At 41.8% G+C, this 15,448-nt stretch overlaps 1 protein-coding gene across 2 annotated transcripts in view; it reads left to right on the top strand.

Annotated features, from left to right (window-relative positions):
• Positions 1-964: 964 nt before the first annotated feature.
• The window catches only part of LOC146831259 (lectin-like), a 50,854-nt gene continuing 36,370 nt past the window's right edge, over positions 965-15,448 (top strand). For both annotated transcript variants that reach the window (XM_085604125.1, XM_085604123.1), the window contains exons 1-3: positions 965-1,017; positions 4,966-5,036; positions 11,566-11,654. In XM_085604125.1, the coding sequence (XP_085460251.1) occupies positions 4,979-5,036; positions 11,566-11,654 (147 nt within the window). In that variant the 5' untranslated portion in view covers positions 965-1,017; positions 4,966-4,978. The remainder of the gene's footprint in view (positions 1,018-4,965; positions 5,037-11,565; positions 11,655-15,448) is intronic.

The raw sequence follows: 15,448 nt of genomic DNA, 5'->3' as shown, positions 1-15,448 counted from the left end.
CCTCCGCAGTCAGCCTAGCCCTAGACGATTGTAACTGTGGGATTTCATTGGAATGTAGGGACGCTCCTCAGCCCATGAATTACATTTGGTGCAGTCCATAGGTGAATTGATACACCTAAAGCTCTAATGAACTAGCTGACCAATGAGACCAGTAAAGAGGATGCTCCACGGGCTGATCCAAAATTTGACTGACACTTCAAACAAGCAGCCGTGAAGCAGATTGACCCATTAGCAACCAATGGCTGGTGGAGGAGTCTCAAAGCCCTTATCGCTATATGTGTTGTGTTCATGACATAATCTCTAGAAAACAATGTTGTGGTCCAACAAATATTAGACAAATACGCTTGCTGTGCCGCTACAGGTTTGATGGATTTAACACGTCACTGCGATCAAAACATAGCCAACAAATGATTGGAGATCAATTAAAATGGCGTTAAGGTTTTTTAAGGTTTAATCTGCGAACACCTAGATGGATGGAAATGAGAAATATGAGGTTTGAAAAATTTACATAATAGCACACAATACCCTGTAATTAAGAAAACAACGCACATAAAAATGACACAATCACTGATATGATATACATCACTACCAATGATTTGATCCATGATATCACATTTGACACCATCAGTGAGAGGTTGCTCCATGCAGGAGACGTGGAAAAAGGATGGCGCTACAGGAAAGGGAAATGAGGAAAAGCAAATTCAAGAGCCTGGTGTTTTTTACAACATGGAACATCTTCTGCGTCAGTCAGTAGGTCAAAGTAAATGAAAGGAAAGATGTGGATATTTGCATCAATATTTGCATGGAGACGTCTAGAAATATTTGGTGGCACAGGGCCAAAGGTATGCTCTTTGTGTCCCCTCTTGCGACAAGTTTATTACTCAGTATTATTCTTTTCAGCGATTGGCGGGTGAACGAGAGGTGTGGCTGATGTCCCCTAATAAGACCCATTCGACCATGAAGCTCCGAACAGACGGGATCTTCTCTTCCAAAAGTTTTCTTGCTCCAAAATACAAGGTAAGACAACGGGTTTGCATTGACACAAGAATTGTGTAGGAGTGGCAGGGCTGTTATTTTGCAGTCGATTTGCTGGTTAAACTCGTTTCCCTCGCCTGAATTCACCTTCACTCATTTCAACTTAAATAGTCTATATTAGTGCTCCTTGTACAACACTTTTATCCAATTTGCTTTTTACAAACCCGCTGTCACATCACTATTTGCCTTTCAAAAGGGAGCGCCATCAGCACTTGTCCTTATTGCATAATTATTCGGGTGTGACCTTACAATGCCCGCAGTCACAACCAGCAGACAGTGTGAAAGCCAACACCCAAAGCAAACCCAGCTGTCAAAGACCCGAAGGGAAGAGGAGCCTTCAGTTCTCTTTCCTTTTGTGTTCCATGGAGCTGCCATTCATTACCAGAGGGACGGTTTATTTATGCGCTTCTGGCGGTCGGTGCAGGGTAGCAGGGCTTTTTTTTTTTTACCTTACATCACTTTCTAAATCACGAAGCTAGATCTGAAATTGATGTTCCATCTGCTGTGAATGTGTTTGCACAAAGCGCATTTTGAGGTCGACGGCACGGATCTCATCTGACGCTGCAAATCACCAACATGCAGCTTATAATCAGAGGCCGCAAGAGACCAAAGATTACACAGAGGTATGAGGGGAGCTAGGTAACGGTGTGCTCGTGCATTATAATAAACAAAGCACCACATTGCTGACTTGTTACACATCATGTTCCGGTGCCATTCCTCATTACTTACCCTTTGACCCTCTAAACCTCCATATTTAACCAGCGTGTAGAAAGAAGAATAACCATAAACACACATAAAGGCAAATTTCGTTAAGAAAAGTGCCTTGTTGTTACAGACCCACGCTTTGTGTATCAAGGAAGAAGTGCCACCGAAGCTACAGGGAGTCAAAGAGCAGGATACTGGACTGCCACCAAGACCCCCCTAGCTGCAGAGTCCAAGTGAGCCTCATGGGGCTCAGTGAGAGGACAGGGGCCTTGGCAGGATCTGGACAGAGATCTGAGGTTGAGTGAGGCGGGGCTAAAGGGTTCACTACAATAGAGAAAACATAGCACTGAGAGGGTGAGAGATTAGGAATGGGAAGTATGCATGTTCATTGACAGTAACTGGAGCATTGTAGAAAAGAGGGGAACTAAAACTCTAGAATGCTTGACGGTCACCTGTGAGTGTTGTGTCACAGAAGCTGCAATGGCTGTGGAGAGAGAGAGAATGGTTATAAGACTAAGGGCCTAATTTAGAGGGTGCCACAAGGGTTACTCTATCACAAACGTGACGGATATCCTACCACCTTATTATAGGTGCTTTATATCCTATGGCCGTTGCAGTAAGGAACACTTTTGTGAGGGAGTGACACATTTGCCAAGCTTTAAATAAGGCCTAGAGGGCCAGATGTACAATCATTGGCAATTGTGACTCGCAAATTGCGCCAAATTGCGAGTCGCAATTTGCAAGTCACATTTGCCAATGTAAAACAGTGGCTGAGACACTGTTGCAAATTGCATGCCTCATGCATATTAACGAGGCAGTCGCTATTTGCGACCCCATTGGGAATGGCGGGCACACCCAGGGATGGTGGCCTGCTGGGGTCAGCAGACCTCCATGTCTGGGACTGCTTTTAAATAAAGCAGTTTTTTTTGTTGAAATGCAGCCCGTTTTCCTTAAAGGAAAACGTGATGTGTTAAAAAAAAAAAAATTAAACATTTTTTTCATTTTTAGGTCGAGCATTCGAGACCTTGTGTATATACTTTAGTATATACTTATTATATACTTATATGTATATGTACTTTGTGGGCTCTGGAGATCGGCCCTAGGACTTGTCTGCTTCCACTTACGGACTTTTTTTCTGTTCAACTGCCTCTATTTAACTGTCTTGATTGAAAACGACCAGCAGAGGTCAGTAAAATACCAGAATTGCTTTCTGCTGAGGGACTTTCTTTTTTTATTTTTCTGGCAACTGCCTATATTTAACTTTCTTGATGGAAAACGACTAGCATTCTCTAGATTCCAGTCCATAGAAATTGTCTTCCCCGAGCACCCTTAGACAATAATATTTCTTTCAAATCTTGTATTTTCAGTGATATTACCACCGATGGCCCTGATTTTATATTAAAAACAGAGCTTTGGACTATACCATTTCCAGTTGAAAGGCAATATTTCTCTTCATTTGTTCCAAAACCTTGCATGTCACGCAGTTTGGTGCTTACTTTCCCTCCATGTTAAAGAACAGTAGATGTTTCAGCACCCAGGCTAAAGTGCTTCATGGCTAAATATACATATAAGGTCCCAAAGGCGAGACCAATTGCATTGCAATTGCTTGTTTAATGGCAGGTAGTGGGCCCTGGGACTACTGCATGCAATGAAAAAATATTTGTGCATCCATTCACAAAGGGGAAGGGGACCCCTTCCTGTTTGCAAATGGTTTACCACCCTCTTGAAGAGGGTGGTAGACTGCAAGTGTTTTGCCACCGCAATTGCGGTTTCAAAACTTTCTTATATAGGGGTCAGAATCGCTTTAAGAAGGGACGCCCTCGGAACGTCCTTTCCTAATAGCGAGTCGCTAATCCTAGTTTGTGAGTCGCTATTTAATTGGCGACTCGCAAAATAGGGTTAGTATATGGGCCTCAGGTTTTTTGCAAGAGCAAACATGTCTAAAACCCATTTGCGCATGCAAAAATCTGTTGTACATCTGGCCCTTAATCTACTAACCATTTGCTGAAAACTCTCCCCTCTCATGGATCATTTCACAAAATTTCTGTGCTGTAGCCATCAAAGGCAAGGTGATTGAATTTCAAATAAACTAGTATACTTTCTGCCCACTAATGTTCTATATTTGGTCTTCTGCAAAGAGGAATACTGACTTATATACTGACCTAGTGTTGGGCAGAATGTCCACTGAGCTCTGACATCCTGCCATTTGTCAACTTTGCAGTTTGTGTCACCCCTGATTTTAGATACACAGCTGCAGGCCTCTTTCCCGAAGCCCATGAGATAGGTTTATGGTGACCCTCTTGTTCAAATCCATCCAAAACCCATGTAATCTCTTAAAATCAGACCTCATCTGGAGATGACAGACAAGAAAAAATCACCTGAAGAATTTGGGAAACTGTGTATGGAGTGCTTTTATTTTTTTGATTTGCTGACGTATCATTTGTTTAGAAAACCTTTTCATATTTTGCAACTACTTTAGAGATGGTTTAAACATTTTACCTTGGAAAAGTATTTGCAATGTTTACTTTTAAACTAGTGTGGTGGCAGTCTCCTGTAATGTGTGCTGCCTAGGCAATGTATTGGTGATTGCAGAAGCACCTGTTATTATTTTATGTTTACATTGTATCCTGAGGGAAAGGCTGTGGATGGGCAAAGAGCTCCATCATTTTGAATGTAAACTGTTATTTGTGAGGCAAATCAAAGGCCCCTTTCCATCATCCATTGTGTATTTTCTGAACTTTCCTGTCATTTTGATGCAAGTATTATATTCCCCATTTCCCCTGTCACAAGATATTTAGCATCCTCAAGGCTGGCCCTGCCCCAGTAAATCTTTCTATATTCTGGCTGGTTTGTATTTTACTTCACTTTGCTTCCTACCCCTCCCACACCTCCTCAACTTTTACCCCCCCCCCTCAAAATGTACTCGGTGTTCTCCTTCCTGCCTGCTACTAAGTCTGTGACTCCACCCAAAAGCTGATCTCCCTGCTAACATATCATGCTCCCGTCCCTCCCCCTGGACACGTTTTGTTACTCGCCCATATTGAGAAATATCAGCATTAAAACCTGCGCAGTATGGAAGTGTGAGCCAATTTACATCTACAATAATTTCCCGCCATTTAAAATTTCCAGTGTTTTAGCATCTACACCTATGAGTACTATTTTGTGTATAAGATACGGACATAAAGTAAAGTGTGTATTTTGACTCTTTGTTGCTCCTCTTTTCAGAAGATAACCAAACATGCAGGAAGTTGTTGGCAAAATAATTCTGCTCTGTGCGATGTTCTCATACAGCGCAGGTAAGGTTTTTTTATTATTAACACAGCAGCATTTTCATTACTTTTTTAGACGTAATAAAAACTGTATTTAGTGCAAGGTATTCTTTGAATAGAATGTCCTATTGCACACAATACAAACGTGTGTGTTAAGGGATGAGGAGGACCAAACGTAAGGTACAGAGACACCATAAAAAGTTTATTGAGAGAGTCCAAAGGACTTCATGAATAGAACGTTGGAATAGAAAAAGAGAGACTTGTTTACATAAAAATTTAATTACCATCAAGGTAGCTGCAGAAGATCACAAGCTGCAGGAGTTACTGTAAGCACTCTGGGCCCGATTCACAGAACTAACTTAAGACAAAATCCTAAACTTACTACTTTTGGTATTCACAGAAGGCATTTAGTAGTAGTAAAGTTAGGATTTTGTCTTAAGTCTGTCCTCAGTCTGTCTTAAGTCTGTCTTAAGTCTGTCCTAAGTTTGTCTTAAGTCTGTTTTAAGTCTGTCTTAAGTCTGTCTTAAGTCTGTCCTAAGTTTGTCTTAAGGGGCATATCAGCAAGGGCCGGCAATAATTATCGCTCAGGGCTCTTAGTGTGAGGATAATTATCGCCGGCCAACTCTGAATTTTATCGGGGAGATAGTGTGCTATTAGCAACGCTTATCTCCAAAGCGATAAAATTCAGAGCGCAAGCAGCCAATTGTGAGATTATCGCTGAAAATCCAGCGTTAATCATACAACTTTTGGCGAAAGCTTGCTGAGAGGGCCTCACATACTTAGCCATGATATCCACCTTCCATAGGATATCATGGCTAAGTCAGTTTCAAAGCAGGCGTAAGGAAAGTAGCGATAACAGAGGTTACTGCTATTTTTCTTGTCACTATGCTGCTTTGAGTGAGGCTTGATAATAGGAGAAATGTCGCTTAGCGACATTTCTCCCGTTATCCTGGGGAGGAACGCCCACTTTGCATCTCATTAGAGATGCAAAGATGGGCGTTAAGGGAAAGGCGATTAGGCAAGGTTTCACGCGATAGCGTGACCTTGCTGATCAGGCGATGAAATTATCAGCACTTTTTGTCCGAAAACGGACGCAAAAGCGGCGATAATTTTATATCGCCTGCTTGCTGATATGCCCCTAAGTCTTTTAATATAGGATAATATTGAAGTTGTCTGTCTGTCTCTGCACTGAAAAAAGCAGCTGACCAGTTTAACTGGAGTGTTGGTAGGACTGTGAGCTTCATACAGATGTGCATATGTTTCGCTCAAAGGGGCAAGTTGGACTTTAAGCTTCATCAAGGCATGTGCATTTGTAGCATTTCTAGTGCTACTTAATCTTGAAAGCAAACAAACAGACATTACTCAGTTTCAATCTTCCAATCTGTGGCTTCATACTTTCATGTGTCAGGATGTTGCTTGTTGTTCACATGTTTGCTAGCATGTCTTCAGATGAACACAATATGCCAGCCCTGAGTCACACAGGTAAACGTACACTTTTGTGTAAGTTTACAATTGTTTTGGTATTCACCAACTACGGGCCTCATGTGTTATGATTTGGTGCAGGGCAGCGCCTCAAAGCTTTTCGCTGCGCTTCCCTATGCCAAATCAAAAGGGCAGGAATGCACCATATTTACGAGTTACAGGGTATTCCTGTCCTTTCGGCTAGCGCACAATTTGATGCCTTGCTCCAATACAGGCACCCTTGCCCCTTGGTGCAAGGGTGTATGCGTTGTTGGCAGGATTGTTTTTGTGCAGAAGGGACACATTCATAAACAAAATAGAAGTGTTTTCCTTTTTGTATGTGTGCTGCAGAAAACAGCACACATGGAAAGAAAAAAACAAGGGGAAATAAATATATTTCTCTTCGTTCCATCTAATAATAATAATAATCCACATTTGTAAAGCGCAAACAATCACCCGTGAGGGTCTCTAGGCGCTGGGGGCCGTCGGGAAGATTAAGCAAGCTATTGCCCAGAGTCACATGGTGCTGGGCTAATCTGCCTCCGGCGATCGAACCGTGATCCCCAGATTCCCCGGTCGCGGCGCCACACCATCTGCCCTGGGGAGGTGTACAGTTTTGATGCATTCCCAGGTTTACATTTCCTTGTAACACGCAAAACCCATTAAACACCCATTTCTCGCAAAGATGTCCTTGGGGGCCAACTACCCCTCCTGCTGCCTCCTGTAAGTCCCACACAGTGGGATTGCTAGGAGGTCTTCGGAGGTGACTCCCTTTTTGTCCACCACTCTGAAAATGCCCCTGCTGACCCACTACTGGTTTAGGGAAAGAAGTCCACTTTACTCCTAAGGGACATTGTGGCTCAAGAAGCCCTGCTAGTATCCTCTGTAAGTCCACTACAGCGGGTTTCCTGAGAGCTGGTCGGAGGCCCAGCCGCCTTTCTGCACCACTCTGCAAACGCAACTACTATTTAAAACAACAAATAAATTTACGAAAAAAACAAAGGTTACAGGAACGTTATAGTTAGGAATTAGCATTTTGAAAAACCTTAGAGATTCACTGAAAAAAACAAACGTTACAGAGACGCTATAGCTAGGCTCAGGTTTCTATTGAAAAAAAAGGTACATTCAGTAGTTATAGTTAGCTCAGTTAACTATAACTCGCACCCCCGCAATGCACTGCTTATGATCTCACATAATACATCACTCATGACATGGTCAGTGACATCACTGGTGGCATCACTGATGACATCGCTGATTATATCACTGATGACATCACTGATTACATCATCTAGAAAATTACTAATGCATCCAGTCACACCCCATAAACCCTTTCATACACCCACTCCCACACAACCATTCACAAATCCATTCACAGACCCATACCAGTACTTTGACACCAGCTCACTGATTTATAGATCTACACACACATCCACTCACTCATCTATACAGTCACTTATACACCCACTCACTAACTAATACAGCCACTGACATATCCACTCATACACCAATACGGCCACTGCCACACTGAGTCAGGCACCCATAGAGCTACTCACACACCTATTCACTCCCCTACAGTCAATCACACAGCCACTTACTCACCCATACAGTTACACACATACCAATTCACTTACTAATACAAATACTAACACATACTCACTCACCTATACATTCACTGACACAAGCAAACATTCACCCATCCAGCCACACTCACATTCACTCACTCACCCATACAGTCACTAATATTCTCTCATCACTCACCTGTACTGCCTTTCACAGATCCAGTTACTCACCTATAAACCAGTGACACATCCAGTCACTCACCCACATAACCATTCACATACTCACTCACCCATACAGCCCCTCACACACACACTCACTAACCCATACACCCACCAACTCACCCTCTCACTCATCCATACTGGCAGTCACACACACCCTCACCCACCCACTCAGACAACCATACAGGTACTCAGACAAACAATCACTCAATATTACAGCCACACGTTTATCACTCACACACCCATACAGCCACTTAGACACCAACTGACAGATGGATACAGACATTCACACAACCAGTCACTCACCCATACAGTCACTGAGACACCTAATCACTCACTTATACAGTCAATCATGCAGCCACTGAATCATCCATACAGGCACTCATACACCCTCTGATTCAACAATACGCCTTGGTATATATATTTAACACTCAGAAACCTTTTAAAAACAGTCACTGCATGATGTTATCAGTGATGTCATCAGTAATGTCACTGACCATGTCATGAGTGACATAAAATGTAAGATCAGAAGCAGTGCATTGCGGGGGCACAAATTATAGTTATCTGAGCTAACTATAACTGTTGAATTTCACAGGTTTTGTACGAGTGAAACGTGAACCTAACTATAACATCTCTGTATGAGGTCTCTGTAACCTTTGGTTGTGCGCGAGTGAAACCTGAGCCTAACTTTAACGTCTCTGTGGCCTTTGGTTTTCTCAGTGAATCTATCTATCTATCTATCTATCTATCTATCTATCTATCTATCTATCTATCTATCTATCTATCTATCTATCTATCTATCTATCTATCTATCTATCTATCTATCTATCTATCTATCTATCTATCTATCTATCTATCTATCTATCTATCTATCTATCTATCTATCTATCTATCTATCTATCTATCTATCTATCTATCTATCTATCTATCTATCTATCTATCTATCTATCTATCTGTCTCTCTGTCTCTCTGTCTGTCTGTCTGTCTGTCTGTCTGTCTGTCTGTCTGTCTGTCTGTCTGTCTATCTGTCTATCTATCTATCTATCTATCTATCTATCTATCTATCTATCTATCTATCTATCTATCTATCTCTGTCTGTCTGTCTGTCTGTCTGCATGATAAAGGCATATGCGTGGTAATGGACATGTGGTAAAGGCATGCATGGTAATGGCATGCATATTCCATCATACATCAGTGGGAACGCCCATGCCCCACCCATGAAACTCCACCTTAGGGCAGAGTAACGCAAGACAGCGAATTGCGCTGCCTTGTGTTACTCTAGATTTATCAAGCCATGCACGGTCACGCAAGATAAATCTCACTTAGGATTTGCATCACCCTTACGCCCTCCTGCAAGGTGCAAGGGCATTGCAAAACCTTGATAAATACGGCCCATAGTATTTATGGGATATGATTGAATTTGGCCGACGATCAGCTCACTGCAATCATAATATATAAGAAATACTCATTTTACTCACCAGTGCACTGCTTCACCACAATACTTGTTGTATACGTAACTCATTTTGTACTATTTCCCCTTGATACATAGATTTGATCATGAAACCTGCTAGATATTTTAAGTCCTATTTTTTAATAACATTTAATGTATGCTTGAATCACTGGTTAAAACAGTGCACTTTCTCCACATTTATATGGTCTCTACTGAATGTTAAAATATTTTCTATATGTTTCCAAAGCACTCTCTCATTATATCCCCCAGGTTATTACGTGTATAGGGAGACCCGATATTCCTAGTCCATATCATGGCACCCTCATTCCACTTAATGGGACTAGAAGTATAATGGCCACTTTCTGTTAATGCACTAGTTCATACTGAAGAAGGGGAGCTCAATTAATCGTACTACAAGCTATTAAATACATCCAGACCCACAAAACTGATCTGTAACGCAGGGAAGAGACTCTTACAGAACCTAATGTCTTGAAACTGTCCTTAATTTAGCTGAGTCACATATAATCAATGGCCCATAATCCACGTCTCATAATTGGCCTCCCACAAAAATGGAATCAGCCAAAGTTATACCAAACAGGCCGCTGGTGGGATAGGGTTGGGGTTATTGGTCATTCACAGGCTGCTGTTGGTTCTAATTTCAGTATGGCTGCCACCATGGCAGAGCCTCTGACTTAAGAGTTGAAGAAAAGTATTGGAACCCCCAAACACCTGAATGCCAACACCACAGATTTCTTTTCAGACCCCTTCTTATTTATTATGTGCCCATTATTGGCTAATGCGCTACATTAACTAACACTACTGATATAACAACTATTACAACAACACTGAAATAGCTTTCTGTATCCCTGTGTGATTGGCTGCAAAGGCAAGGCTAGTGGCATGCAAAGAGCAGAGCAGACTGTCATCCTATTGTTTGCATTCTCAAATGGGAAACTTTTTCTAAAGCAGCTTCTGTTCCTCAAAGGAACCGCTACTGCTTTTTATAAAAAAACAAAAACGGCTCCCTGTTTGGTAAATTATTGAGGCGCAGTAAAGAGTGGTGCTCAGGACCATTGCATATTCCCTCAGAGGCTGGCAACACCAGTCACAAAGGCTAAGCTGTCCCAGTGGACACCTTCCAGTGTGTGAATCAATTAACACCATCTTTGAGGTCAGTAGTTCACGACCGCAATTGCAGTATCAAACTACTGACATATCATACCAATTCACAATTAGGAGGGAACCTTCTCCTTTCATGCCGCTTCCTAATTGCGATTCGGCATCTGTCAGTTAACCAGTTATGAAAGTCAAAAATACTTTTCCAACTTGCACAATGAGTTTAATAGCAAATAATGCAACTTAGAGAAACACAGGGTTTGCAATCGCAAAATGGCTTTGTACGTCTGTCCCATTGTTGCTAGGATAAGGAGTACACTGGTACTAAGAAAAATAAACACTTGACTTTTTCACTGAGATAGGGAGACAATGACACACAAACACACACAAACACACACACACACCACAAACTGTAAATAAAATACAAACCTATGGAGTACACTCACATGGGCTTGGTGAAAAAGTGAAACAACCCACTCCTTTATGGAGCCCGCAATGAGCAGACGTCTTCTGCATACCGAGAAACCCACAAGTGCAGTGAGGCTACGACTGTCAGTGAATGATGCTTGTAAACTACATATAGTAACTCCTTTCTAAAATGTTGGTTGATTGTAGGAAAGTACCTCCTCTCAATCCAAGTAACATTCTTATCCACATCTTTTACACTAAATACTGTGCAGTTTTTAGAATGAACTGAAAGTCAATTTGTGACAGAAAAACATGCTTTGAATGATATCAATTCATCTAACAGGACAAGCCAGCTTCCCAGTAGGATGGTCGATGAGATCCTCTGTCTACTACAAGTATATTCCCACTCCTAAGACTTGGGTGGAAGCAGAGGTAAGACACAAATTTCTCTGGGCGGGAAAAGAATGCACGCCAGCCTTTCTGCAACAGTTGTATTCCTTGCATTCATCATGCTCGCTTGGTCATCTCCTTTTTTAGTTTGCCTCTTTATTTTAAATTTTCTAACTTCCCTCTTGCCTTATCTGTTTCCTAATTTTCCTCATTTATCCATGCATCTCTTATTTCTTCTTTTTAAATGATCTCCTTGATGTTTTCTTTACTCTAGTGTCTTCCTTGATTACACTTTTACTATCTTTATCACTTATCTTTATTACAAGTTTTGTCTCTTAATGATTATCCTTTTTATTCTGTTTCTAGTTAAGAGTAACAACCAATGCATGCTAATGTACCACATGAACTAATTGTACAATTAACATCAGTATTGGACTTTGTTAAAGCATATTTGAGCATTATGTTAACAAATATCATAGCAATGAACTAGACAAAGCCATATTCATCTCTGCAGTGTAGTGATAGGGGTTCATACTGTAATATGCACTAATCTATATGAACCCATGTCTCAGGGATGTCTTGTAATATCTTCATGAATCTGCACTCCTCTAGCCATCCACTTCTGGGAAGAACCTACCTCTGTATGAAGATAATGCCTGAAGAAATCCCATATGTCCCATGGCCTAGTGACCTCAGGTTGAAAAGCCACATATTTTCTTGCTATGGTATGAGACATGTAATTATCTAGTAGCCAGGCCTTCACCATGAGACGTGAGGTCTGTAACCCACACAATGCCACTTTGCATTTCTCCATCCGCAGCATCTATTTCACCAGCTGCCTGGCAAACCCTGAGTATCCTGAACATAGAAAACACAGGGCGATGATGGACGGAGTGCTAAACCTATCAGACACTCACCCCCAGTCACATATCTGGGTTGATTCCATCATCCTTCTATATCTCACTTCGCCAGCCTGGTTCAGACCCAGCCATTTGCAAATCAGTCTTGACGCTGTTCCTTCTGGGAATAGTCCAGCCCGAGCTGCCAAGCCAGGTCTCTCCTGGACCGGAAACAAGCATCCAGGAATAGGGTCCACTGATTTGCATATGTCTGGGTCCAAACTGGTGTGGCGTGATTAGCAAAAGAACGATGGATTAAACCCAGATCTTTATGACTGGGGGTGAATGCTTGCATTGTTCAGCATTCCGTCCATCACTTGTTCCTTTTGCATTTGTCACCCTAAGTGGGAAGGGAATGCCCAGATGTGGGTCCTGTGCTCACTGCGCCTCTGGGTTAAAGCTACCCTGGCTGATGAGGGGTGGTGCCCAGAAACCAGTCCCAGAATGCTTGTTTCTGTTCCAGGGAGGACCTGGCTTGATAGTTCGGCCTGGACTGTTCCCATAAGGAACAGGGTCAAGACTGATTTGCATATGGCTGGGTCCAAACTGGTTTGGCGTGGTGAGCAAAAGAATGATGGATCAAACCTAGATCTTTGTGACTGGGGGTGAATGCTTGCATTGTTCAGCATTCCGTCATCATTTCTTCCTTTTGCAATCTTAAGAAAGTCTGAATATTGTATTGCAGATTTCCGGTATACCATTTAACCAACGTGGTATCAATATCTCGTAAGCTCCTATCCACAGGCAGGCACATGTCTTACAGTGGATAGGATTGAAGCATCTTGGAGTGCTCTCTGCAATCTTTGCATTCTCTATTTTTCCTGGTCTACTCTCCTACAATCAACGAAACAGTGATCAAAATTGGGAGGGGGGTTCCTAAGTGTGTAGTGGTGATCCTCTCCTGAACAAAGCTCACAAGAGAAATAAATGAAATATGTCCAAGCCATTACTACGGGTGGGAAGGGAAAGAGACCCTTTTCTTTAAATAGCCCTCACTCACTCTAATAGTGAAATGCAGCAATATAGGGCTCACCCCAACTGCTAAAAGTCGGGGTGGGCCCAACCGTGTTTCCAGGAGCACTTAAAGATATTATGTATGGGGCGTACTGTTAAAGATAAAATTCTTTAATGATGGAGTGGGAGGGAAGGTTAAAATATATACAATAGTGTGTTTAAGGATGTGATGGTCCTATGACCCTTACTCTAGCACCAACATGTTTCAGCCCTCCTGTCTGGCCTAAATAGGTCCTGGGCTTTTCTTCAGGGTGGGATGCAAAGAAGTTACTTCCCCCAAAGACGTGTGCGTGTCAACTATTCGTTTCAGGCACTCTTAAAATATTAAAAACTGGAACAAGCCTAATACTTGCCACTGTTCTCGATGAGGAATTACCTTTGTAAAGAAAACACATATAATATATGCATTTGTTAACATATACATTGTGATTGATATTTGATCACCAGTTTCACACCGATCACTCTAGATCCATAGATGTGATGATGTGGGCGTTTTCACCCTATAACCCCATTGTTTCAGCATCTTGCTGAAGTGGTTGTATCCCTTGTACTTCAAGTATACAATACCAATTAGACTCCTGTGACTTTCACATGCTCTATGCAAAAATGCAAGCATGCATTATTCCATTCACAATGTACTCTCAATCTGTTCATACCAATCTCCCATTATTATTTGCTGCCACAATGTTATCACCACGTTACCTTCAATTCCCTCCAAGTATATTTTGAGCAATGATAACGTTATCCATAACATTTTAACTTTACATATCTTTGTCACCCACAGAGTGTGACAATAAGGCCTCCCTCCTACGCTCCCTCTGGGAATACGTTGCCTTGAGTTACAGGGGTGAGTGCTCTAGGAATTTCCATACCACATCACATATACTAATGAAAGTGAAACAGAATGGGAGTTTTGGATGAACAGATTGAGAGTACATTGTGAATGAAATAATGCATGCTTGCATTTTTGCATAGCCCATGTGAGACGATTTTTCAAATAAAGAAGGTTTGATTCAGCCCCTAAAATGGAAGAAACAAAATTCCACAACTTGGCTGTGGAAACTGAAAATGCCCTATTTCTTAGGTGACTGTTGGAATCCTTGGGAGGCTAACGAGATTTTGTGAGGATGAACGGAGTGTGTTGGAGGGATAATAAATAGAAACTTGCCAGATAGTAATGTAGGACTGCTATGACAGACAAATTTGTGAGCAGATGTTTAGTCCTGAAATGCTATTCTGGAGTGCATGGTCAATTTATGCAGGGGCTTCAGGACCAGGCTTGTGTTAGCCAGGGAAGGGGGTTTCAATGATGATGGGAGCAGCAGTGTGCTGCACCAGTTACAGCGCAATGGATATTTTTCAGGTAATTCCACCACCGTTTTGGCAGCATCCTTCGGTAACATCTCTTCACCTGAGACTACAGTTAAATACTTTCGAATTAAATGGAATAGCAATCACACTATGGAAAAATCAAATATCAGAGGTGGTCTCACCCTGCCCTCTCTGGTCATGCCTCTTCTTTCCATCAACAACAGTAGCAGCCTTTATTAGGTCTAGACTAGATTATTGTAACTTCCTATAGCACTGAATGTAGAAACATTTACTGACTATACTTCACGCAATCCAGAAGCATGCAGCCAGATTGGTTAAATGTGCACATTTATTTCACATTGACCAAGCCTCTTCTTGCAGTTCTTCACTGAATCCCAATCAACAATAGGATTTCCTTCAAGACACTGTGCCTGATGCGTAAATGTCTAAAGGGTGAAGATTTTTATTCTAAAATGTACAGTCAGTTGCTACAAGGCATCATAGACTCTTTGGTCTGCCTCTGTTCAGTTACTTAATCAACCAATTTATAGGAAATCCTCTTTTGGAGATAAAGCCTTCTCAAATCTGGCACCACGTCTCTGAAGTAATCTT

This window comes from Triturus cristatus, chromosome 5_1, assembly GCF_964204655.1.
Source record: "Triturus cristatus chromosome 5_1, aTriCri1.1, whole genome shotgun sequence".
In the NCBI taxonomy this organism is placed as follows: Eukaryota; Metazoa; Chordata; class Amphibia; order Caudata; family Salamandridae; genus Triturus; species Triturus cristatus.
This window is presented reverse-complemented; position numbering and strand designations above follow the sequence as displayed.